The sequence below is a fragment of the Phocoena phocoena genome, chromosome 14, assembly GCF_963924675.1.
Source record: "Phocoena phocoena chromosome 14, mPhoPho1.1, whole genome shotgun sequence".
Lineage (NCBI taxonomy): Eukaryota > Metazoa > Chordata > Mammalia > Artiodactyla > Phocoenidae > Phocoena > Phocoena phocoena.
In genome coordinates, this window is record NC_089232.1 from 4,384,480 (window position 1) to 4,411,936 (window position 27,457).

The 27,457-nt window shown below is 39.3% G+C and overlaps 1 protein-coding gene across 1 annotated transcript in view; it reads right to left on the reverse strand.

Moving 5' to 3' along the window:
- Positions 1–21,254, reverse strand: part of TMEM182 (transmembrane protein 182) — a 47,948-nt gene extending 26,694 nt beyond the window's left edge. The window contains exons 1-3 of the mRNA XM_065891437.1: positions 20,911–21,254; positions 20,573–20,672; positions 18,821–18,919 (exon numbers count right to left, since the gene is read on the reverse strand). Of these exons, the coding sequence (XP_065747509.1) occupies positions 18,821–18,919; positions 20,573–20,672; positions 20,911–21,042 (331 nt within the window). The 5' untranslated portion in view covers positions 21,043–21,254. The remainder of the gene's footprint in view (positions 1–18,820; positions 18,920–20,572; positions 20,673–20,910) is intronic.
- Positions 21,255–27,457: the final 6,203 nt, after the last annotated feature.

A 27,457-nucleotide genomic window follows, 5' to 3' on the forward strand; every position in this document is an offset into this window, starting at 1 on the left:
TTACCAGTTGTGTGACCTTGGGTAAGTTACTTAGCTCTCCATGCCTCACTCTCCTTCCCTAAGATGTGATAATAAAGATACCCATCCTAGGGCTTCCCTGGTGGCACAGTGGATGAGAGTCCGCCTGCCGATGCAGGGGACACGGGTTCGTGCCCCGGTCCGGGAAGATCCCACATGCCGCGGAGTGGCTGGGCCCGTGAGCCATGGCCGCTGAGCCTGAGGGTCCAGAGCCTGTGCTCCGCAACGGGAGAGGCCACAACAGTGAGAGGCCCACATACCGCAAAAAAAAAAAAAAAAAGATACCCATCCTATAGTGCCCTTAAGAGGACTGAAAGAGTTACTGTGAGTCAGCCCTGAGCAGCGCCTTGCCTCTGCACTCCATCGGGGTCTTGACACATGCCCGTCACCAGACAGCACTCTGCGTTGTACTTCTGTCTTTACGTTTCCACCTCCACTTCTTGCCTGTGCATTCCTGCAGGGCAAAAACTCAGTCTTGCCCATCTTTCTAACCCCAGGGGAATCTTTATGGCTGGCATGTAATAGATGCTCAATAAAATATGAATAAGTGAATAATCAATAACTTATCACTCAGTCTCCACTGAAATCTCAATGTATACGGTTAAGGTTAGTGAGATATTTAATGGCCATGGGACAGAATGAAGCTAACTCATTCAAAACGGAAATGAATTGATGGTCTTGGCCTATAATCACAATGGCTAGGGATCACTTAAATCCCTACTAGGGAGAAACAGGCACTCGGAAGAGAAGAGTTGAGTTATCAAGTGATGAGATGTTAACACCTGGATACTAAGTAAGAGTACCAAGGACTATGTAACCATCCTTTCCAGGCTGCTGAATACCCAGTACATAGAAATGAATCAAGAACATTGGGAACTTCTGTAAATGTTCCTGCCCAACTCTAAAAATGCCAGAAGAGAGGCAAATTTCCTCATTAACTAATTCCCTCTTAAAAAATCAGATCTATTCCTGAGAAGACTTGCTGTCTTTTATACTGAGCCATGAAAGGAACATTTTTAGGATCCCTTTATTCATATACCTTTTTTAAACATTGACTATGAACCTGTTTACCCAAAGCTTTTGGCAGACAATTGAAAATAATTATAGCAAAGCCTTGCTTACTTGATTGTAAGTTTTCTAGGACTCCTGAGCCTTCATTTTCATATCTTTCAGATGATTTGCCTCCACAAATCTCTAACACCTTAGAAATCACACTTCTCTGAGGAACTTTATGGTCTTTCATTGCAACTATACATCCAGGAATCTTTCTCTAAGGGATGTGGCTCAAAAGTAGTTTCTATATTTTTTTATCAGAAAAGTTAGTTTGAGAATTGCATAGCACTAAGATGATTTGATATTTCCCCTCTATCTTGATCATAAAACACCAACAAAAGAAGTGATTAACAACTGAATTGAATCCCACTCTTTCATTTACCCATGCTCAAACATTGATTGAAAAATCTATCTTGTATCAGGTGCTGTGCTAGATAAGTACATACTGGTGATACGCCATGAAAAAAAGTCCAGTATGTGCTATCAAGCAGTCTAATGGGAGAGAAACACACCATCAGATGACTGTCAGCTACACCAAGGGCAAGGGGAGAACTCTATGGTATATCACACGGGAATAGAGGAAGGGTAGTTGACCCAGTCTTGGCATATTTGCAGAAGGCTTCTTGGAGGAGCTGATTCACTTTTTTTTTTTTTTAATTTTTATTGGAGTACAGTTGATTTATAATGTTGTGTTAGTTTCAGGTGTACAGCAAAGTGAATCAGTTATACAAACCCATATATCTAATCTTGTTTAGAGTCTTTTCCCATATAGGCCATTACAGAGTACTGAGTAGAGTTCCCTGTGCCATACAGTAGGTCCTTATTAGTTAATCTATTTTATATATAGGAGGGTGTATGTGTCAATCCCAGTCTTTGGAGGAGGTGATTCTTAAACAGGAGAGCAGTAATGCAGGAAATGAAGGCAGAGAGCAGAAAGTACGAACAAGAAAGAAGGCGGGTGTGTGCAAGTAGCCTAGTGTGAAGGCACAGAGAAGGAAAGCTTTGGTGCTGGGGAAGTGGTGAGAGAGAGAAGGTACGAGGCACATCATGACGGTCCTTGTAGAATATGGTCATTTAGCAGGGGAGCATTTTGGCCCACATTACATGAAACTTTCCCTCCAAACAATATGAAAAATCACTGAACAACTTAAATTAAAATAGGTATTTTGTCCACATGGAGCTTCAATCTATTAATAATCAAACCATAGGCAAAAGGTTTGCAGTCTGGTTTTGTGAGGCGCGGGGAGGTGTTTTCAGTGCGAAAGAGGGAAAAAAAGGGCAGTAAAACACCTACTCCCTTTTCTTTATTACAGGCATTTATATTTTCTTGATATTTTTTTCTTAGGGGTAAAATACTTAGAGATAAAGGTACCAAAAAATCTAGCGGTACTTCATGGAAACTAGCCTCTCTTGTGAGTAAAATGAAATGGGCAAGAGACCTTATCAAGGAATTGTAATAACAAAAGAAAGGAAGTTAAAAAGTTTCTAGCAACAAAATAAAGGTATAGAGCTGGGAGTAACCATTGGCTGCTGGGGTGAGAGGGTTGTGCAGGCAATAAGCAGTGGCCTGTCCCAGCCAGCAAATGCCTTGGAAAAATACTCAGCCAGCTTAGAATCTGGACCTGCGTAGTTTGGGATGTGAACCGCACATGCAAGGAGTACTAGCACAGCCGGTGTGAAATGGCCATCCCCTGGGGACAGACAAGATGGCTGAGACATAGCTGCCACCCCTGGCAGGGCAGCACGCCTCATTCACTCCAGAACAAACATCCACACTTTGCTTACTCACAAACAGAGCCACATTTTCTCCAATGAGCAGGAAACACGATCTTTGCTGTTCAAAGTCAGCATTCACCAAGGACCTAAACCCCTCTTGGGCATTTCTCACTGACTTGGCCTCTTCCAGGGCTCAATCTGAAGGAATGGGGTAGAAATGCCTATCGGCAGCCTTCGGTCTTCACTGACTTGTCCGCTATTTGCTGTGTGTTCTTCAGAAGTGGGTCACTTGTCCAGCCTCCCTGGTTTTCTGCTTGTTCTTGATAAAAAGGTAGACTATCAGTCTCAGAAGTCACTTCCAACTCTTCTGGTTAGAGTCCCAACAAGTGAATAGTCAATATTTCCCCTTGATAGTGAACTGCATAGACTGAACTTCCAAGTCTCCACTCGAAAGGACCAGCCTTCTGAAACTGCATGTTTAAGCAGAAAATCATTGAAAAGATCAAACGTAGCATTCCCATAGCTACTCTACACACAGTCTAGTGGGGGATTTGGTTGTATTTATTTATTTGCAGTGATAAGATACATCTTGGGAAGACTTCACTCTCTAGCTAATCAACATAGCAAGCTGTTGGAGCAAATGCCCTTCATATTGTGTAACAACAGCTGTGGCTCTGGAAACAAGTTAACGCTTCGCTTTCCATTCAACGCGTCCCTTCCCTTAACGATATTAAATCAACACTCTGTGGATGTGAATAATTGCCACAGCCACTTGCAGACTTGAAGCAATGAATCTGAGTCCTAGAAAAGGTGCTTTATAAAAATCAATCATATTTTTTAAAAACTATATATAAAAATCACTTTTATTTTATTTCTATACCCCCAAATTTGCTTGTAAAGAGTAATAAATAGTAAAAGAAAGACTCATATCGAGTCACCATATGAAAACTAAGAAGTAATATAATAGAACTCACCAATTCTCCCCTAATTAATTATAGGTTTTGTTTTAAACTATACATTCCTTGTTAGAAAGATGAAACATAATCTCCTTTACAATGTTATCAAGAAGCTGATTATGGAAACGGAGGCAGCTCACTGCAGAGCATGTACTTTGAGTTGAGAAACCCAAATGCTCTAAGTTTCCTTGGCCTTGAAATGGCAGCAATGAACTCTACCTCACAGCACTGTCATCAAGATCCAAGGAGGCAATCTCTGTAAAATAAAAAGTAGGTGGGCTAGCCCAATGACTGCACAAAATAGGAGCTTATCATAAGAAATAAAATAAGTCATTTTCTTGTGATATTAATGATTTTTATAAAATAAATAACATCTTTTCTTTTTTTATATATTTGTCAATAGATTAGTGGGTTTCAACACGCAGAAACAAGAAATAAGGGTATAAATGAACAACTCTGAAGAAATTATGATGGTGCCTTTGTGCAATGAATGGCTCCAATTATTCATAAACTCACTGGATCTAAGCCCTCATGCCAGCACTGAAATTTATCAAGCAGTACTTATGTTTAAAATATAATTCATATATTATCATTTAAAAGTAAAAGAGAGAAAAAAGAGATTACACAAAATGTGATCTGTCAAAGGGGAAACAGTGGTAGTGAGCCCAAGAAGAAAGAAATCCAGGTTGCAAAACACTAGGTCAAATTGCTGTGGACAGCTTGCTAAATTCAAGGGTCAAATCCCAGTCCACGCCCTACTCTACTTCTTAGCAGCATTTGGCCAAGCTTATCACTCCCTTCTCTGAGAAAAGCTTTCTCTTTCTGGTTTCCAGAACACCATACTCTCCTGGTTTGCTTCCCGCTTCCCTAGCTGCCCATCCTCAGTCTCCTTTGTGCGTCTCTCCTCTTCTTCCTGACCTCTGAACAACAGAGCAGCCTAGGGCTCTGTGCCTGGACCGACCTCCTTTCTCTCTACACTCATTCTCCAAATGCTCTTATCTTGCCCCATGGTTTAAATATACCTCCATGCAATGACTGCCAAATGCACAGTTTCTGCTCAAAAACCAACCTTTACCTCTAGACTCTGCGATCCAAAAGCCTATATAACATCTCTACTAGGTGTCCTCAACTTAACATGTCTGAAAACTCCAAAGCTTCCTCTTAACAATCAACTCTACGTCAGCTTTCCCCATCTCTAAAAATAACAACTTCATCCCTCCAGTTGCTAAGGACAAAAAGTGTCATCATTAACTCTGCTCTTTCCCTACACCTCACAGTGAGGTACACCATCAGCAAATCTGGTCAGCTGTTCCTTCAGAATGTAACTAGATAAACTGAGCTTCTGCTTCCAGGAAGATGAAGCAAACATACTTTTTCCCTATTGTTTCTTTTAATCACAACTAAAATCCCTGCTGATTATCTATGAAACAAACAGAAGAAGATTCAGAAAGAAGGGAGAAAAGAAGACCAACTAGGAAACTTGGAACCCAAGGAATGCTGTGATGGTGAGTTCCCTGGGTTTTGTTTTTGCTCACTCATCCTACACCTAGAGCTAGGGGAGCCAATAACTAGGAAATGGCAATGGACACAGACAACAGCAGGCCCAACCCCCCAGCTAGGGAAATGCCAGAGAAGGAAGGGAGGTGAGACTTTTACCACCACAGGTGGTAATGGTCAGCTCCCATCCTGTGGTGTCAGTGGGGATGGAAAAGCAAGCAACCCAGAAATGCCAACAATCACAGTCAAAAAAATTCCCAACAAAAGCTGTCTGTCCAAAGAACCAGGTAAGGGGTTACCTATCAAAGCAGGAAACTTTTAGAAAATAACCACCTGACACCAAACGCTGCAGAATAAAACGTTGGCCCCAACCCCACTGTGATCAGCAAAGACCAAGAGGGGAACCTAGTCTTTGACTCTTGATAGACTGTGGTAAGGTGCCCTCTCCCAACTCCACACACACACATGGATGTATCAGAGAAAGCTGAATATGGAGTCAGGACTTTGATCTCTGCAGGGTAATAAGGCCACCATTCACAGTGACAGTGGAGACCATGTGGGGAACCTGGACTTTCACCCCTACAAGGTGGAAATTAGACATCCTCTCCCCCTGGGGTGGTATCAGAGGAGGCTTAGTGGAGATTCAGGACTTTCATCACCACCCAGTAGTAATTAGGTTACCTTTGCATACCTACCATGTCAATGGCAACCATGGTTAAAGTTGTAACGATTCAATCCTGCCCCTCCTGGTCAGGACGGTATCAGTGGAAACATAGTGGGAAGCCAGAACTTTCACTACTGCCCAGCAGTACCAAGAAGAGTTCCCCTTATGTCAACACAGACTAAATGGGGAGCCTGGAATTCCACCCCACCTGATTTTATTGAGGCAATGCCCACCCCTTCTCCTGCAGGAGCAGTATGAAAAAAAGCCAACCAAAACAGAAGATCTAGAGTCTCATAACATAATACATCCTAATTCCTGGTTTTAATTTTAAAAGATGATGAGTCATCCAAGAACCAGAAAAATCTCAACTTCAATGAAAAGGATCACTCAATAGATGCCAATACAGAATACAGATGTTAGAATTATCTAAGAATGACTTTGAGTGAATCATGATAAAAACGTCTCAAAGAGTAAATACGTACATGCTTGACCCAAATTGAAGAGAAAACAAAAGTTACTGGCAAATAAATAAAAGATATAAAGAAGAAACAAAAGGAAATTTTAGAAATGAAAAATATAGTAGCCCAAAATAAAAACTGAGTGGATGATCTAAACAGTGTAGAGAGAGGAGATATACTCTAAAACACTTTAGATAAATCAAATGGAATGGCCTGGAATGGAATTTTTAAAAATTCAAGTAACCCATAGAAAGACAGGATAAAGAAAACAGAAATGAAAAACAGGCAGAACAAATAGAAAACAAAAATTAAAATGGCGGGGTTGAGGCCCAACATATCAATAATAACATTAAGTATAAATGGTACAATACACTAATTAAAAGTCCACTTTGCCTTAATGTACATGTACCTAACAACAGAGTATCAAACTACATGAGGCAAAAACTGATAGAACTGAAAGGAGAAAAGGATGAATCCACTATTACAGTGGGAGACTTCAACACCTCTCTAATCAGAATGGACAGATTCATCAGGCAGAAAATCAGTAAGGACATAGCTAGACTCAACAACACCATCAAATGGATATACAGTTGTGACCCTGGACGACACAGGTTTGAACTGCATGGGTCCACTAACATGTGGAATTTTCTCAAAAAATATATGGTTGTCCCTTTGTAGCCACCAGGCCACATCCATGGATTTGACTAACCTCAGATCATATATTAAGTTTGCAATCCACAGTTTGTTGAATCCACAGACGTGTATCCTGCAGGTGCAGAGTACCAACTGTGGGACTTGAGCATCTATGGATTTTGGTATACCTGGTGGATCCTGGAAACAATCTCCAGCAGATACCCAGGGACAACTGTAATAAATATCTATAGAGTACTTCACCCAACAAAAGCAGAATACACTTTTTTTTTTCAAACTCACATGAAATATTCACTAAGCTAGACAACATTCTGGGCCATAAAAAATAACTTAACAAACTTAAAAGAATAGAAATCAAACAAAGTCTGCTCTCAGACCACAAGTGAATTAAACTAGAAATAAATAACAGAAAGATAACAGAAAAATCCCCAAATATGCAGTGATTATAAAACACACTTCTAAATAACACATCGATCAAAGAAGAAATTTCAAAAGAAATTTAAAAAATAGTTTCAACTAAATGAAAATGAAAACACAATTTATCAAAATGTGTGGGATGCAGGGAAAGCAGTGCTTAGAGGGAAATTTATAGCACTGAATTCCTATATTAGAAGAGAAGAAAGCTCTAAAATCAATAATCTAAGTTTCTAACTTAAGAAACTAGAAAAAGCAGAGCAAATTAAATCCAAAATAAGCAGAAGCAAAGAAATAATATGAATTAGAGCAGAAATCAAGAATCTGTAGAAAATCAATAGAGAAAATCAACAAAACCAGAAGATAGTTCTTTGAAAAGATCAATAAAATCAATGTCTCTAGCCAGGCTCTCTAAGGAAAAAATAGAAAGGACACAAACTGCTAACATCAGAAATGAAAGAGATGACATCACAGGCCCTGTAGGCCCTGTAGACATTAAAGAGGTAATAAAGGAATACTATGAACAGCTCTATGCCCCAAAATCTGACAATGTAGTTGAAATGGACTAATCCCTTGAAAGACACAATCTGCCAAAACTCAAACAAGAAACAGACAATCTGAATAAACATATATACATTACAGAAACTGAATCAGTAATTAATAAACTTCCTAAACAGAAAGCAGTAGGCCCAGATGGGTTTACTGTTAATTTCTATCAAACATTTAAGGAAGAAATTATACCAATTCTCTACAATATCCCAGAGGAAAAGAAGCAGAGGTCATATTTCCTAACTCATCCTAAGAGGTCAGTGTTATCCTAATATCAAAACCAGACATTACAAGGAAAGAAAACTGCAATCAATATCACTCATGAACATAGATGCAGAAATCATCAACAAAATATTAGGTAATTGAATCCAACAATGTATAAAAAGAATTATACACCATGATCAAGTAGAATTTATCCCAGGTATGCATGGCTGCTTCAACATACAAAAATCAGTTTATGTAAACCATCATATCAACAGGCTAAAAAAGAAAAATCACATCATCATATATCAGTAGATGTAGAACAAACATTTGACAAAATCCAACACCCATTCAGGATAAAAACTCTCAGTAAACTAAGAATAAAGGGGAAATTCCTCAAGTTGGTAATGCATATTTACAAAAACCCTACAGCTAATACCATTCTTAATGGTGAGAAACTTGAAGTCTTTCCCACTAACATCAGAAATAACACAAGGATGTTGCCTCTCACCACTCCCTTTCAACCACACCGGAAATCTTAATTACACAATTAGATAAGAAAAAGAAATAAAAGTTATATATATTGAGAAGGAAGAAATAAAGCTGTTTTTGTCTGTAGATGACATGATCATCTAGGAAGAAACTCTGAAAGAATCCATTAAAGACTCGTGGAACTAATGAGTTATTATAACAAGGTTGCAGGACACAAGGGTAATATAGAAAAGGCAATTGATTTCCTCTATACCAGCAATAAACAAGTGGAACTTGAAATTAAAAACAAATGCCATTTACATTAGAACCCCCTGAAAGAAATATTTAGGTATAAATCTAACAAAATATGTACAAGATTTATATGAGGAAAACTACAAATCTGATAAACAAAATCAAAGAATTAAATAAATGGAGAGATGTTCCATGTCTAGAGTAGCAAGACTTAATATTGTCAAGCTGTCAGTTCTTCTTAACTTGATCTATACATTCAATGCAATTCCAAAAAAAATTCCAGCAAGTAATTTTGTAGATATAAACAAACTGATTCTAAAGTTTATACGGAGAAGCAAATGACCCAGAATAGCTAATACAATATTGAAGAAAATCAAAGTTGGAGGACTGATACTACCTGGCTTAAAGACTTACCATAAAGCTAGAGTAATCAAGATAGTGTGGTATTGGCAAAAGAGCAGACATATATAGATCAATGGCACAGAACAGAGAGCCCAGAAATAGGCCCACAAAAATATAATCAACTGATATTTGACAAAGGAGCAAAGACAATAAAATGGAGCAAAGAAAATTCTGCTGAAACAAGTGGACATCTGCGTGCAAAGAAAATGAAACTAGATACAACCTTACACTCTTCACAAAAATTAACAAAAAATGGATCATAGCCTTAAAAGTAAACTGTAAAACTATAAAAAATAATATAGGGAAAACCTTGGGTATGATGATGACGTTTTAGATACAACCCCAGAGGAACAATCCATGAAAGAAATAATTGATAAGCTGGACTTCATTAAAATTAAAAACTTCTGCTCTGCAAGAGACAATGTCAAGAGAATGAAAAGACAAGCTACAGCCTGGAAGAAAATATCTGCAAGACACAACTGATAAAACACTGATTCAAAGGATACAAGGAACTATTAAAACTCAACAATAAGAAAACAAACAATTTTTAAAAAATGGTCCAAAGACCTTACTTAACAGACACCTCACATAATAGAGCTCATATCTCCCCCGCCTCTGCTACCCCAGGCCCCTTAGTTTCCAGCCTCTTTCCATGTTTTATGTTTCTCTGGGCACTTGTCATTTTCCAATGTACTATATAATTGGCTTATTTTATGTTGCTTTGTCTGCCTCTCCTCACTAGAATGGCAGCTCCACAAGGGCAGGGATTTCCAACTGTTTTGTTCACTGCTGTTCCCCAGAACCTAGAACAGGGAATAGCACACAGTATTTATTGAGTAAATTTTAATCAATATTATCACATAAACAGTAGAAAATCTTGGCCAGTACAGATGGTAATATTAAGTATCATGTACTAGGATAAGGGGATCATGATAATAATAGTGAGCATTATTTATAAAGCCCCTACTCTTTGCCAGAAACTGTGCCAAATGCTTGATGTGGGCATACACCACACACACACACACACACACACACGCACACACTCAGAGAGCAGGCAGCATTTCACTAGGGAGAAGCTAGGATGAATTGATGTGCCTTGAGGATGGCTTATTTTTGGTGTTCTAAATTGGTATAGCATCCTAAGAATAACTGACATTTATTGAATACCAACTAGATGGCAACCACTATGCTAAGCATTTGTAGTATTCTCTTTTCATTTTAACAACCGCATGAGGTTGATACTAAGCTTATCTTCCTTTTGCAGTAAATCTGAGGGGAGATTAGAGACAGGAAGTCATGTTTCGAGATAGTGCACGCAGACCCGCTGACTGAAAGGCCAGCTTGTAACGCCCACAGAACCCTTACCAAGAGCCAGTCCCTGTACTAAGCACTCTGAACAGCATCTATCCAGTCCCCAAAAGAGGGATCAGGAAACTGGACAGCTTAGCTGGGTGGCAGAGCCCCATTCAACCCAGGGCTGTCAACTCCAAACAAACGTCACCTTCTCTATAAGGCCTCCCTGTAACCCTATTTAATACTGAGGTTCCCTCTACGCGCACTCTTTCTCCTTTTATTCCTCTCCAAGCACATGACTGGCTTGTTTATCTTCCGCTGCCCACTACAGTGAAAGCCCCATGAGGGTCAGAATGTAGGGCTGACTCTGGAGCACCCAGAACAGTGCCTAACATACAACAGACACTATTTTTTTTCATCAAATCTAGTTAATACTGTCTTCTAAAAAAAGGTCTGAAGCTTGAGGCAGAAGCAATGCTGTTTAAAGATAATCGAGGCCAAGATGGTCTCCTTGCTCCTTTTTGGTTTAAACATTCAATATAAAAGAAGGCAGAAGGAAACTAACCATTATTTATGTGCTTTGGGGTCCAGAACTGGAGTTGGGCACAGTGTGTGGATAATATAATTCTGAAGAGGAGCTTGGGCCCTGGGTTAGAAGTGTTGGGGATTAATGTCTAGAACGTCCCAGTGGTTCCCATCAGAGGTGATTCTGTGCCCATCCAGATACCCCAGGATATCTGGAGACATTTTTGATGGTCACACTGAGGGATGCCACCGGCATCTAGTGGGTGGAGGCCAAGGATCCTGCTAAACACCCTACAACACACAGGACCATCCCTCCCACAACAGTCATCTGGCCCCAAATGTCAACATGCTGAGGCTGAGAAACCCTGGTCTAAGCACCAGGAGGTGCCCTATCATTAGAGGGGATTTCTACTTCTGAGTGTGGCTGACAGCTCCACAGATGTTACCAGAAGCTTCTGTCAAGGCTGCGGCCTGTCCTCTGTGAAGGGAAGCAGACCCACACCGTTGTAAATAACCAGTCTTGTTTATAGAAAGCAATTGTTCCCATTATTGGAGGGATTTACATAAACTGCCAACCAATCCTTAGATGCTGGGCCCTGGAACTGAAAAGCCAACTGTACCCTCAGGAGCTGCAGCCTGGGAAGCCTGAGCGAGCTGCCCCGGGGGCAGCACTTTAACCTGAATACAAGAGAGCCCACACTGGGGCCACAGATGAAAAGTCAGCAGGAAACCAGGAAGTATAGCCCCCCTGAAATATCACTCTGTGTCCGTGATCATGGCTGCATGATCCCAAATGTCTGAATGAACAGTAGGAAATTAAGTGAATGTTAAGGTATTTCCAAACATCTAGGTACTTGACATTCGTGACAAAAAAAAAAAAGACGAATTGTATTTTCCATTAAACTTTGCAGAGTATGCTCTTTTTTTCCACACAACTAAGGCAGAGCAGAAGTATTTAAAACTATTTGGTGAATTTACAACAATGTCCAGAATCACCACATACGAACACAAAAAAATTGCAACGTAAGATCCAGCTACACTAGCATAATTGATTTGTAAGTAGAGTTGGGACGTGGAGATCCCGATGTGATTAGATTCCTATGACATGCTGATGTGTCTCCGCAATTATTTAAGAATTTATATTAACTCTTGACTCAAATCTCAATTCGTTTATTTGCTGCTTAAAGCTGTGGTGTATAAGGGCATTCGTTTTTATGGTTTATTTCGCCTTGTAGAGTGAAGCGCAGGATGGTTTTGTGAGGACCTGGTGCTCTCTGCAAGGCTGTGCTCTTCTGGTTGCTATTCCAAGTCCCAGTGTTGGCTAATTGCAAAGGTCTCCACTTCCTCACTTCTCGCCCCCCGTGGACACCCAGTGTGAGGTTTCACGTTCCTATCATCACGCTGCTCTGCCCCCCTTTGGGGGATCGCCGCCTTCTGACCTCTCCTGGGAGAAGAGGAGGAAGCCTGCGCTAGGGCTTGGCTCTCACGAGGATCAGGTGACAGAATGCCCAGGAAAATAGAGGGGAAAGGCATTGCCGCGAAGAGACAGCAGGGCCCTCGGGCTCCACCCAAGGGGATGGGCCGTGCACAGAAGTGGGACACAGAGCAGAAGGTCTGGAAGTCTCAGGCCAAACCAGCAGGGCCTGTGGGTTTATATTTCAAAGGAGCTGACTTTATTGGCCTCTTTATGGGTCCTTGGTGGGGAGGGAGCTACCAGGGGCCACCAGAACTTTTTCATTATCAGCATGTTATCCAATTCCTCTTTGCCCCCTTCTCAATTCTCATTCACTCTACACCTGCACTGAGGACCACCACGTCTTTCCCAAGACTCTCACCTGTGTAGGCCCCTCTGACGACACACCAGTCTGCCCACTGGCTTGCTTCTCAATACCTCTTTCTGCTTCTCCTTTCTGGACTGTCCTCGCTTCTTTCCTTCTCCTACGTATAACTGGTATTTTACCATCTTCTTTCCTATGACATTTTTTCTTGAAGATTATATCTGATATCAAAAACCATGTCTGCAATTCCTGATCATTAACAGTTGTGCTAATTAATGTCTTTTAAATTAATTGTCAGTTCTGCACATCAAGCTACTTGTTGAACTATTTCAAACTGGTATTCCACCATCAACCCAAATTTACTGTGTCTAAATCCAAACTAAATCCCCATCCTCCACTTCAAAACATGCCACCTCCTCCTGATTCTCACATTTCTATCCTCCCTACCAAATTTTCTTGAAATAATTCACAGTTCAGTGCTGGTTGGCAAGCAATTTGGTACCTTGGCACAATAACGATAATGCAATTTTATTCCTATCTTTTGATTCACCACCATTCACATTTATGAAAACATAATCCGAAGAACCAAAACAAATTATGACAAATATAATACACATAAAATTATATTTAATGTGGAGGTAGCAACTAGCATTTAAAATCTGAGAAACTATTAGGCACAAATATGGAGACATATGTGCTGATGTAAACATAGAAAAGTGACATACATTTGCATTTATAATGATTGAAACAATGTATAATATGCACGTAAAAAAAGACTGGAAAGAAATACACTAAAATAATATTTATTGTCTGGAGGGAAGTGACCGTATTACCTTGATTGTATGTTGTTTAAACTGAATTACACCTTGTTCAAAAGGCAATTCCTTCATCGTCCTAGATTCCTCCAGCTTTCTTTTGTTTGGCTACCAAGTTTTACATTTAACTCGTTAAATATCATTGCTATCCATCACTCCCTCTTCACCTTTGCTGCCTCACCCTTGTCCTGCCCTGATAACTTCCAGGCAGGATTACGATGCTGGTCCCCTGAGGAGGCTCCTCTAGGTTGATCCATCAACACTCCCAGCCCTTCTCCCTTCTCCTCCTCTGCCACAGAGGCTAGAAAGCAAACAACTCCACATCCCAGCCCAACAAAGCCATGAGACACAGTTCCGATGAAGAAAGCATTGGTAGAAATCTACTGGAGAATTCTAGGGACATGTTTGCTCTTCTGAACATAGAAGAACATGACAGGGGCTATCCATCTGCCAAGGATGGTGGAAGAAAAGGTAGAAAGGGCCTGGGTCCCTGACAGCATCATTATAGCAGCTGCTTCTGAACTTCTTATTGTGGGAGAAAAATAGCCCTTATGTTTTAGTTGCTGTTTGTTTTCTGCTACTTCCAGCTTGATGTGTTGCTGACTAATATCTTGCCTAGCTGCTTTCCTGCTTCTAGTCTTACATCATTCACAGCACCCTATAATTTTTTTTTTTTTTTTTTTTTTTGCGGTACGCGGGCCTCTCGCTGTTGTGGCCTCTCCCGTTGTGGAGCACAGGCTCCAGACGCGCAGGCTCCGCGGCCATGGCTCATGGGCCCAGCCGCTCCGCGGCATGTGGGATCTTCCCGGACCAGGGCACGAACCCGTGTCCCCTGCATCGGCAGACGGACTCTCAACCACTGCGCCACCAGGGAAGCCCTACCCTATAATTTTTATGAGTGAAGGATGAACAGACCAGAAAAGAAAAGTAAATAAATAAATATTGACAATAAAAGCAAAGGACAGCTGACACGTGAAACAATGTTGAAGACCTAAAAAATTACAAAAAGTATGAAAAAAAATTTTTTAAGAGTAACCACAGTCCATTTAAGTAAGGTTTAAAAAATTCCTACACACATCATTAGTTACTCAGGGCATCAGTACCAGCACCAGAGTACAGCACAGTTAGTGGAGACTCTCAAGAAATATTAATTCTTCAAAAATAGTCAGTCTACAGTGGATACAATGGTGAGTCAAACATAAAAGACATCACAGCAGTGGAGCTTAGAGTTGAATCGGGAAGCAATACATGAACAAAATAATTATGCAAGTAAATGATTAAAATTTGTGCTACAAATTATCACATTAAAGCATGGTTTTTATAAAGGAGAACCTGGTCTAGTCCAAGTATTAGTGGGGACGGGGGACCAGGCGCTACACTAAGCTCTGGTGATATAAATTTGAGTAGGTTACATTCTGTGCCTTTGGGGAGTTGCAATAAATAATTAAGAAGCCCAGTAAACAAACAACTAGAGTTAAGTACAAGGAGCACTCCAATGGGTGTGATCAAAGGCTATGGGGACACCAAAAAGAAACGATTGATTCACTCAAGGATTGAGTTACCTTGAAAATTAATCCACATTCAGTACATCATCACCAAATGTTACCAAATTAATGAACTATGACTGAATTTAAGCATGAAACAAACCAGAAAATCTAAATTCTGACATATCAAAAAGTAATGAAATTGTTTAATGGACTTTGAAGCACACAGTCCTAGCTCAGAAAATAATTCTGAGAATTAGATCACCCCCTCTAAGCTTGGTCAACCATCCAAATGACTAGATTTGAACCATGATTGTATGCGTTTGAGATTAAGACAAAAATAAAGGAAACAATGAATTAGACCAGACTGTATACACAAGTCAGGATCAGACAGCAAGGCAGAAAAAGCCAACATAAGTTTACTTTGTTCTTTTATTGAGATCCAACTAAAAGACTTACACTTAAAAAGATTTAATACTAAGAACTAAAATCAGCCTTTTCATTCACTGTAGTTTATAAGGTTATCAATAAACAACCAGAGACTTGGACCTTACATTAGTTCTGCCAGTGATCAGCTGTGTGAAGACAGAATCACATGGTTTCTCTGAGTCTCAGCCTCCTTATCATGAAAAAGAATAATTTCATCAGTAATATCCAATAATTCTAAAATAGACTTTCCAGAAAAACCATCCACCATTGTATCATTTTCACTGATTTCAAATATTGGCTAACTGTAACTGTAAAAAATCAGGAGAATACAAAGACATTTTACCAATAATTTCCCAGCCCACGATACATCAGATTTCACAAACAATACTTTGAACTTTCCTAAGATAAGTTGGCAAATGTATAATGCCTGATAATTAAGAAGCTATGCAGCCAAGGAGTAGTTCTGAAGTCTAGTGAAGTCTATGTGGCCTCATTAACCAGGAAGCACACACTTTCGATCAGGTGGAATCTTTTTGATGAAATCTATGTCCTTCTCTTGGATAAAGGAAACAATAAAATAATCACCCAAATATAATCACATATCATTGTACAGTGTTATGAAGATAAATGAAACTTGCATATAGTATTTCTGCTGTAGGACATACCTCTTCCCACCTCAGTCATTTTTACTTAGAGTGTTTGATAAAGTTGCTTAAAGTGAATAAGGAGTTACAATATGCGTGCCGAAGAGGAGTTTGACAATTTAAACAAAATGGAATACGGTTTTGTCAGTAGATTCAAAAGATGACACAGTAATTATATGTAATGCCACATAATAATCCGAATGTAATTGCGGTGTAATTTTTCTGACATGCATTTACTATCCTTCTCCAACGTAATTATTATGCACAGATAACGTTACCTTGTTTTTCAAGTTCTCCACTATCTCCTTGAGGTGCAAACTTTTCAAATATGTAGATTCATTTTTAAATATATGGTACTTACAAGACCTATCTTATCACAGGACCTCAACATATGAGTATCAACAACAGCAATACTAATATTTATGCAAATACCTAATGTTCCAGAAAGAATGACAAGGAAGGGGTACCATTTTCCTAATTTTTTGTAATGTAACTTTTTTGTAACTTTTTGTAGTATATGATAAAATGGTTTGGGACTTCCCTGGTGGTGCAGTGGTTAAGAATCCGCCTGCCAATGCATGGGACACGGGTTTGAGCCCTGGTCTGGAAGACCCCACATGCTGTGGAGCAACTAAGCCCGTGCACCACAACTACTGAGTCTGTGCTCTAGAGCCCGCGAGCCACAACTACTGGGCCCACGTGCCACAACTACTGAAGCCCACGCACATAGAGCCTGTGCTCTGCAACAAAAGAAGCCACCGCAATGAGAAGCCCGCGCACCGCAACAAAGAGCAGCCCCCACTCGTCGCAACTAGAGAAAGCCCACGCACAGCAATGAAGACCCAATGCAGCCATAAATAAATAAATAAATATTCTTTTTTAAAAAAATGGTTTATCCTGCTCTTCCCATGCCATCTGTTCTCTCGTCAGTGAGAGGGTCCGTGTCATCCACGATGTAAGAGGGTCTGGCTAGTGTGAATGAGGTACCTCATGAGGTTTTCAATGGGAAAAGCATCCCCACTGCACACGCTTCAAGGCCGACAGCCACAGACCCTCTGAGCACATGCAAGCCTGGTGGACAAGCACAGCTGCGTCCTCACCCCTTTTCCTATCCAGACCCACACCCGCTCCATAAAACGTCATGTTAATGCTGTGATATAAGCAGATGCTACATCCTTTGACAAACTCAGAACAAAATTATAATGTGTGGAAATACAAATTTTATATAAAGATGAGAAAATGGATGAATGACGTAAAAATTCATTAAGTTCTGTGATGGTTAATTTTATGTGTCAACTTAGTTAGACTATGGTGCCCAGTTGCTTGATCAAACAGCAGTCTAGATGCTGCTATAAAGGTATTTTTTTAGATGTGATGAGCATTTACTATCAGCAGACTATAAGTAAAGTAGATTATCCTCCAGAAGGAGGAGGTCGGCCTCATCCAATCAGTTGAAGGACTTAAGAACAAAGACAGGTTTCCTGAAGAAGAAGGAACTCTCCCCAAGACTGCACCACAGATATTCTACCCGAGTTTCCAGCGTTCAGACTCAAGACCACAACCTCAAGTCTTATCTGAATCTCCAGCTGCGGGCTTGCCCCAGATTTCAGACTTGCCAGCCTCCACAACAGCATGAGCCAATTCTTAAAATTTCGCCATCAATCAATCAATCAATCAACCTCAATCTCTCTCTCTGTATATACACACACACACACACACACACACACAATCCCCTACTGATTGTCCGGAGAATCCTGACTAATACACATTTATTCAGAACGTTAAATATATTAAGTATCTTCTTTGAAAAACAGATATTTTTTGGCTTTGTTTATGACATTGGTAAATTCTGTGCCAACCCTCGTTTTAAGGTTTGGATAAACAATATTAAAAACTTCATGAAACCAGCTGAGAATAAAGTTGACATATTGAGCTTATGTACTTTCTAAAATTAGATGTGTGTACACAAATATATATTGTGTACTTTCTATAGAAACTTAGTTTATATAGTTTTATAGAAAAAATAGTATGAAAACATGAAAGGATTCAGGTAATCATGACTCCCAGTTAATGACATCAGACTCTACTTCTTCTATGGGATATCACACACAGCAAAGTTCAGTCATTTTGTAGAAATACAGTAGCATGATCATATTCTTATATGTAACAACTGCAAAAAAATGTTTTAAAATCAGGGTGTATATTACAATATTTTCCATTGTAAGACCAGTTTTACATCTTAAGGAGTAGTTCTTCCTGATGTACACCACTACTTTCATATCAGAAAACACACTTTAAAAAAAATTATCTTTATAAGTAGAAAGCAAATTACAATGGCTTTAATTTTAGACCAAAGTTGTATTTTATTAAGATTATAAATGGTGTTTTAAAAACGGCATCTTATTATTTTATATATAACAGACTGATATCAAAAAACATGTTGAAATTAAAAATGTTAAATTATTTTTTAATCGCCCACAGAAATGCTGTGGTGGGCATCTTTCAGAAAGAAAGGCCCCTCTCAGGGGCCTTGAGGAAAGAGGTACTTACTAACTGCAGAGTCATAGGAGGTCGAGTTGTGCTCTCCTCTCATGAAGGGATATGGCGACAGGTAAGCATGCGTGCAGTTCTTCAATGGTGGCTGATTGGCTAGGAAGGAGAACAAAAAAAGGCATTTGTTACTGAGAAGCTGAGTGAAGGTTTGTTCCTAACAGAAGAGAAATACAGGATCTGGGGGTACACAAGCAAAATAAAACTATAGGTTAGATCGACAAATTCAGAGAATTATTGAATAAGGGAGGAAACTTCCTTAAAAACCTCATATGGTAAATAAAGCACAGGGGACCTGGAAAGTGGATTCATTTAAAACATCTAGCTCATGACCTAATTCAAGGGAGAGAACGCCCTTAATATCACCCTAAAATTGAAAGCACCAGATTTCATTCATTTTCACAACTATATTCTCCAATTCCTAACATAATGCCTAGCACATAGTACGTATTCCAAAAATAGTCATTTAAAAATCTAATAAATTTAGATTTAACCTTTATTGGTTCTAATTAATAGAAAATTTCTTCTATATTCTATTTTCAGGGAAAAGATGTAAATGATAGACCATACACGTTAATAATTCAAGTACATTTTTAGCATTTGAAGAAACCACAAGAAAGAACTTTAATGTTGTTTGAAACCTTGAAGATTTCATCATATACCCTCTAAGGAGTAAAATACTCTTCCCTTCTCTAAGTCTTGGCAAACTCTTCCTCTTGCAAAGTCTGACCTACTCCACTTTACCAAAGTCTAAATAACCTTCACTGGCAGATCACAGGCTTATTCTCCTCCCTCAAATGACAATCAGAAACTCTATGAAATATTTCTCTCAAAATGCCATTTCATCATTACTTTGTTCCTTTTACATATGCCATTTACCGTTGACTCGTCTTCTGTGATCTCATATTTGTACGTTATATTCCATGATCTTGACTGTTGTTTAAATACCATACTTTGATTTATCACAGGAGCATTTTGATAAGAAGACTGGTAATTTCAACCCACAATAAGTCTGAGGGTAATAAACAGTTCTTGCATTGCTGGATGCAGTAAGATAAAGGCTAGCTATTTTCAGTGAATTGATTTTCAAAGATTAACACAATATAGAAAAAGCAGTTGAAAGAATGCATCACATTTTTAAGGAGCTATTCTACTTCAAAAAAGAACTTTAAAGTTTCTATGAGAGAATGAAAACATCAAAAGCAAAGCGTTTCTTAATATTGCCCACAAACTTGGTTTAAGCCCAAATAGAGCAAGCTTTCATCTGCCACTGCTGATCACTGTTTTGTTATAAAGAAGATTTTTTTAAACTTTGAAGCTATTAATATAAAATAATACATCTTTAATTCTGGATTTTTAAACTTGGGATTTCAAGCCCCCCCAAATAGCCAAAAGAAATAAAAGCATTTATTCGCAACATAGCAATAATAGACACTCGAAAAAAATACTATAGATAATATCTGTTTTGTTTGTTAGGGTTGGTATATTTTAAACATGAGCAAGGAAACAGCGGATTATTCAATTCTGCCATAAGTATTCAGACTCCAATTTCATGTTAGAGAATAAAATAATTATTCCTATAGCCATTTCTACTTAATAAAAAGGAATCACTTTATGAACATTTGGAAGATATCCTATTGAGATTCTACAACTAAGAATCCAATCCTATTTTATAAGTGACATGCACCAAATGAGAAACTGTTCACTTTTATTTTAAAGCCAAGGGGGAAAATAAAGCTGAATTCCACTTACTGTACCAGAACTGCCAGATATTGGAATCATTCTCTTCCACAATCCCATTAAACCAACATCTCCAGAAGAATCCTTCATGGTGGAAAGTGACGTTTTCTATCTGTACAGAACGCAAATGAAGTAACTTGCCATCAACACAAGGAACATAATCTAAACAGTTACCTCCAGGAAATTTTTTAAGCAATGTATTTTTTCCTAAGTAATGATGATCAGTAGCTTTCTACATATCTCTTCTATGAAGAAATAGACATTCCACTACCATTTTCGGATTTCAAGAGGATACATAAAGCTATGCTCATTACTATCGAGTACAACAATATTTTGAAGAAGAAACGCACATTCTGTTCACCTGAACACTTTCCCACTTCAGTCGCAAGAAGCCAATAATCTGATCCAAAAGCCACCAAAAAGAGTAAAACCCCCAAAGCACCAAAGAGAGCCCCAAAGAAGATGGCAATATTTAGTCTCATTTTCAATTCACTGGTTTCCCTTTAAATAAAATAAGAAAATAAAAAATAGCTAACACCTAGCTCCTCAACCAAAAAGAATAAAGATTTTTGAATAGGCAGAATCTTCTTGAGAAGTGTCTCTTAGCTTCTGTTTTGGTGGCTTCGCACTCGCACCCAGCCGGTGGATTTGTATTGCCTTTGCTCTCCCCTGGAGGGACTCCAGCCCAGCAGCTGAGAATGGCTGACTATTTTAGGATACTGATTGAGGAGCTGTCTCTCTCCCATGGGGATCAAAAAATAACTGACCTTCCCCTGACTGTGGAGGGCAGTATCAGGAGCTAGCCAGAATCATCGTTACTGCTGCTGGGTAATCCATAGAAGTGGAAAGAAGACGGAATGGTATGAGGTCATTGACGGCACTGGCCCAAAGTCTTAAGTGTCTGAACAAGCTCCTCTTAATCCAGAATGACCATTACAAATCCAAAGACACTGAAGACTCTCTTTGAAGATATATAAACCGCAGCTATAAAGAACCACAAAGACCTCTCTTGGATATAACTGAAGTTGTAATTAATATCTTAATCCTTTTTGGATATTTGTGGGATATAAAATAATTAGTGGGTTGACAGATCTAACGTAACAGCAAGTACAATTCAGGTTTTAACTTATACACTCATAAGTGTATTTAAAAGATCAAGAATATGGTAACACAAACTACTTAAAGTAGAAAAAAATACTTTTATGTAGCATACACTATGACATAAAAACAGCACTTTATATATAGCAGCTCCCAGATCTTGTACAAGTTATTCCAAATAATCATCTCAAAAGTGGACTAATGAAAAAAAAGCCTCAAAAATATATTACTTTCTGGATTAGGATGAAAGAATATGGTTTACTTTTTGTTTCCTTCATTTTAAATATTCAACCTCCTCAAAATATGGATCTTACCTGATACCCATACAAGTCACCAAATAGCAATGAATCTATACTTTCTTCATGTCTATCCTCTATAGCTCACTTCGTTTTTGTTCCATGTCTAAACATGCCCGAGAGCATTTTTTTAAGTATTTGTGTAATATTTTAAAACTTTCAGTCTCTATGGCTACTATTTTTTATAATCCCAGTTGTGACACGGGTCACTGCAACTTCTCAAGAGTCATCTGAACTCTACCGACTTCCTTCACCACTTCTGTTTGACATGGGATAGATCCTTAGATAATGAAATTCGCAAGGGCAAAAAGACAACTCCTTAGTAAGGATGTAGGGCCTTGACCAGCTCCAGCTATATGCAATCAGAAGTGCCCAAGAGTCATGAATGGAATTCTAAGTCATAGAATCTTTTTTTTTTTAATTTTATTTCATTTTTTTATACAGCAGGTTCTTGTTATCTATTTTATACATATTAGTGTATGTATGTCCATCCCAATCTCTCCCAGTTCATCCCACCACCACCACCCCACATACTTTCCCCCCTTGGCGTCCATACGTTTGTTCTCTACATCTGTGTTTCTGTTTCTGCCTTGCAAACCCATTCATCTGTACCATTTTTCTAGATTCCACATATATGTGTTAATATACGATATTTGTTTTTCTCTTTCTTACTTCACTAAGTCATAGAATCAGTGACTGTGAGGGTTAAATGGAATTTGAGAGTACATCTGTGCTGATCCCTCTTCTAATGCTCAAATCTCCTTTATAAGATTCTGCAGATCAACAAGCCATGCCATTTTCAGCCATTTCATTTACGGACATCAATAATGTCCACAGCTCTGCCTTAATTTCTGCCCCAAACTCCTTCCCTAAAGGTTCCAGTCTTAATCGTATTCTGTCCTCCAAGGCTGTATAGCACATTTAAACTCTGTCGTATGACAGAGCTTTCTGATATTTTGAAGAAGCAATCATTTCGTGCCTCCCTCAAACCCCACTCCACCCCTTAATATAGGTCTTCATTTTTCTAAGCTAAACATCCCATTCCTTTAAACATCCCTTAGATTGGAACAACTCCCAATCTCCTTGCTGTTCTGATTCTTTGCTACAATCTGCAAGTATTTGATTGAGGTGAGGCATAGCGAAATATTCCGGGTAGAATCTAACGAAGTTAATATCACCACCTTTCTTATTTGGATGCTGTGATGAGCAGAATAATGGGTTCCCAAAGATGTCCATACCCTAATCCTAAATATAATCACGTAATCTGTGAATGTGTTACCTTACATAGCAATATCCTGGATTATACAGGTTGACCCAATCTAATCACATAAATCCTTAAAAGAAAAGTAGAGACTCTTTCCTGACAGTACTCAGAGAAAGAAATGTGACCACAGAAAAAGGGTTGGAGAGTCGCTGGTTTAAAAATGTAGGAAAGAGACCACACGCCAAGGATTGTGGGCAGCTTCTAGAGGATGGAAGACGGAATAAAACAGATTCTCTCCAAGAGCCTCCAGGAAGGAATGTTGCCCTACCAACACCTTGACTTTGGGGATTTCTGACCTCTGGAACTGCAGGATAGTAAATCTGAGTTGTTTTTAAGCCACTGACTTTGTGTTAATTTGTTATACTGTTACAGCAGCAATAGGAAACTAACAAAGATGCTGTTCTATAATTAATACAATATAAGGTCAAATTAAGGGGGTTTTTGTTGGGGGCGGGGGAATGCATCTTCAAGAAGTGCTTACTGAGAACTTGCGAGGGTCCACGCATTTTATCAGATACGCAGGGCCTGACCTTGAGGAGTTCATGAGCTAGTGAGAAAAAAAGATTCTTCAGAATGAGGTACCTAAGGTTACAATAAGCTTCTGGCCGCCCCAGTCACAGCCTCCTGCTCAGCCACACACACCCTCCCAAGACAACTGTGGTTGTGGTTTTGCAGCTTTACTGTAGGTGACAATGCTGTTGTTTGCAGAGGAAGAGGAATCCTTTTAGGAAGGTTGTATTTATTTTATTTATATTGTAATGACATGTAAAAATCTATGCATTAATACTAAATCTTTAACACACACACATTCACAAACACACACACAAACAACTGGATTGTTAAAATAAGTAGAAAGAGTGCAGGATCTATTATTGCTACAGTTCATCTCAATTTTGGTTTCGGTCACAAACAAAAAATCGTCTTTCTGGATGAGGTCTATCAACTAATATTTTTTCACCATGTTTTGGTGTATCCAAAAAGGTATAAGTATCATTATCAAAATGTATATTTATCAAAGCAGCTACTAATGTAACCAATCTAATTGTTTCCAACCATTTGAGAAAGATATCATAGATTACTTCCGACATCATCAAACTGAACTCCTTTAGCTCAGTTATCCTCAGTGCTTCTCACAGTGCTTGACACACAAGGGGCACTAAGATAAAAAGAAAAATCCATTTGTACTAGGACTCTTGGCTGTAATAGAAATACGTAGCTTCCTGAGCTAGCCAACTGCTAATCCATCAAGAAGAAATGGCTCTGATCTGGCCTGCTGTTTGTGAAACTTGGAGAAGTGGATTTTAGCAGGGTCTGTGCTTCCTCTGTAGATAACCTCCCTATCAAACTACCACTGGCATTTTTCACAGAACTAGAACAAAAAATTTCACAATTTGTATGGAAACACAAAAGACCCTGAATAGCCAAAGCAACCTTGAGAACAAAAAACGGAGCTGGAGGAATCAGGATCCCTGACTTCAGACTATACTACAAAGCTACAGTAATCAAGACAGTATGGTACTGGCACAAAAACAGAAAGATAGATCAATGGAACAGGATAGAAAGCCCAGAGATAAACCCATGCACATATGGTCACCTTATCTTTGATAAAGGAGGCAGGAATGTACAGTGGAGAAAGGACAGCCTCTTCAATAAGTGGTGCTGGGAAAACTGGACAGGTACACGTAAAAGTATGAGATTAGAACACTCCCTAACACCATACACAAAAATAAGCTCAAAATGGACTAAAGATCTAAATGTAAGGCCAGAAACTATCAAACTCTTAGAGGAAAACATAGGCAGAACACTCTACGACATAAATCACAGCAAGATCCTTTTTGACCCACCTCCTAGAGAAATGGAAATAAAAACAAAAATAAACAACTGGGACCTAATGAAACTTTAAAGCTTTTGTACAGCAAAAGAAACCATAAACAAGACCAAAAGACAACCCTCAGAATGGAAGAAAATATTTGTAAATGAAGCAACTGACAAAGGATTAATCTCCAAAACTTATAAGCAGCTCATGCAGCTTGATAACAAAAAAACAAACAACCCAATCCAAAAATGGGCAGAAGATCTAAATAGACATTTCTCCAAAGAAGATATACAGATTGCCAACAAACACATGAAAGAATGCTCAACATCATTAATCATTAGAGAAATGCAAATCAAAACTACAATGAGGGGCTTCCCTGGTGGCGCAGTGGTTGAAAGTCCGCCTGCCAATGCAGGGGACACGGGTTCGTGCCCCAGTCTGGGAAGATCCCACATGCCACAGAGTGGCTGGGCCTATGAGCCACGGCCGCTGAGCCTGTGTGTCCAGAGCCTGTGCTCCACAACGGGAGAGGCCACAACAGTGAGAGGCCCGCATACTGCAAAAAAAAACAAAACCAAAAAAAACCAAAAAAACTACAATGAGATATCATCTCACACTGGTCAGAATGGCCATCATCAAAAATCTAGAAACAATAAATGCTGGAGAGGGTGTGGAGAAAAGGGAACACTCTTGCACTGCTGGTGGGAATGTGAATTGGTACAGCCACTATGGAGAACAGTATGGAGGTTCCTTAAAAAACTACAAATAGAGCTACCATATGACCCAGCAATCCTACTACTGGGCATATACCCTGAGAAAACCAGAATTCAAAAAGAGTCACGTACCAAAATGTTCATTGCAGCTCTATTTACAATAGCCAGGAGATGGAAGCAACCTAAGTGTCCATCATCGGATGAATGGATAAAGAAGATATGGCACATATATACAATGGAATATTACTCAGCCATAAAAAGAAACGAAATTGAGTTATTTGTAGTCAGGTGGATGGACCTAGAGTCTGTCATACAGAGTGAAGTAAGTCAGAAAGAGAAAGACAAATACCGTATGCTAACACATATATATGGAATCTAAGAGAAAAAAATGTCATGAAGAATCTAGGGGTAGGACAGGAATAAAGACACAGACCTACTAGAGAATGGACCTGAGCATATGGGGAGGGAGAAGGGTAAGCTGTGACAAAGTGAGAGATTGGCATGGACATATATACACTACCAAACGTAAAATAGATAGCTGGTGGCAAGCAGCCGCATAGCACAGGGAGATCAGCACAGTGCTTTGTGACCACCTAGAGCGGTGGGATAGGTAGAGTGGGAGGGAGGGAGACACAAGAGGGAAGAGATATAGGAACTTATGTATATGTATAACTGATTCACTTTGTTATAAAGCAGAAACTAACACACCATTGTAAAGCAATTATACTCCAATAAAGATGTAAAAAAAAAAAAAGAATCCATAGTAGACTCTTATTTAGAAATAAAATAGAACTATCCAGAGGTCAAAAAGTATCTTTCTTTAGAAAACCGGACCATTTGTCTACCATTTGAAACTCCTAATTTACCATGATTCCTAAAATGCTCCCAACAATCATTCAGTATCTCTTCCCCAAGTTCTCTCGGCAGCTTAAAAAACTGTCTATACTCCAGGGTGATTGTTAAACAGCTGCTGTGTCCTCATGATCTCTTTACAAATTCAGACATTGGATCTTTTCCCTTTCAGCCTCTTTTCTAGACCAGATGATGAGGGGAGACAGACATACCTTAGCACCAACCTCAACTCACAGTAATCCTATAATAGAACAACTCCATTGCTACTGTACGTGCCCACTCCTTTAGAGAATACTGAATCTGTTTTACGCTGCTATGCTTGTCACAGTGAATCTGCAAGAGCACAAGCATAAGCATGGTGTCTCAGGTTCAATCCTGTGGGAGATCTTGATGGTCAGAAATGTAAATGGAGGTGAATGATAATAACTAATACTCATGAGCATCTACTGTGTAGCAGACACCATCCCAAGCATATTAGATGCCTTGAGTACAAGTAAGTCTTCAGTAGGTAGAATATGAAATAATCCATGTCTTGGGTGGGAATTTCAGCATCTAAAGGTCTTCTTGGTAGGAGTTAAAGATGTTGCTGGTCACAGGTAGAAGGCCAGAGGTAAGCAAAGAGAGCTCTGCATGGGGTCCCACTGCCAAAGGCAATTCACAATAATTTGTTTATAACTTTCAGTCTGTCCTCTGGATCCCTGAGGCTCCATGAGAAGGCAACGTGGCTGACTGAGAACCAGGAAATGACCCTCCAGGATCTGGTGAACCTGGGACAAGAACAGGAACTGCAGGGACCAGCTCTCATTCCCACGTTCTCCCTTGTTACTGGTATCTCAGAACGAGTATTTCATTGAATTA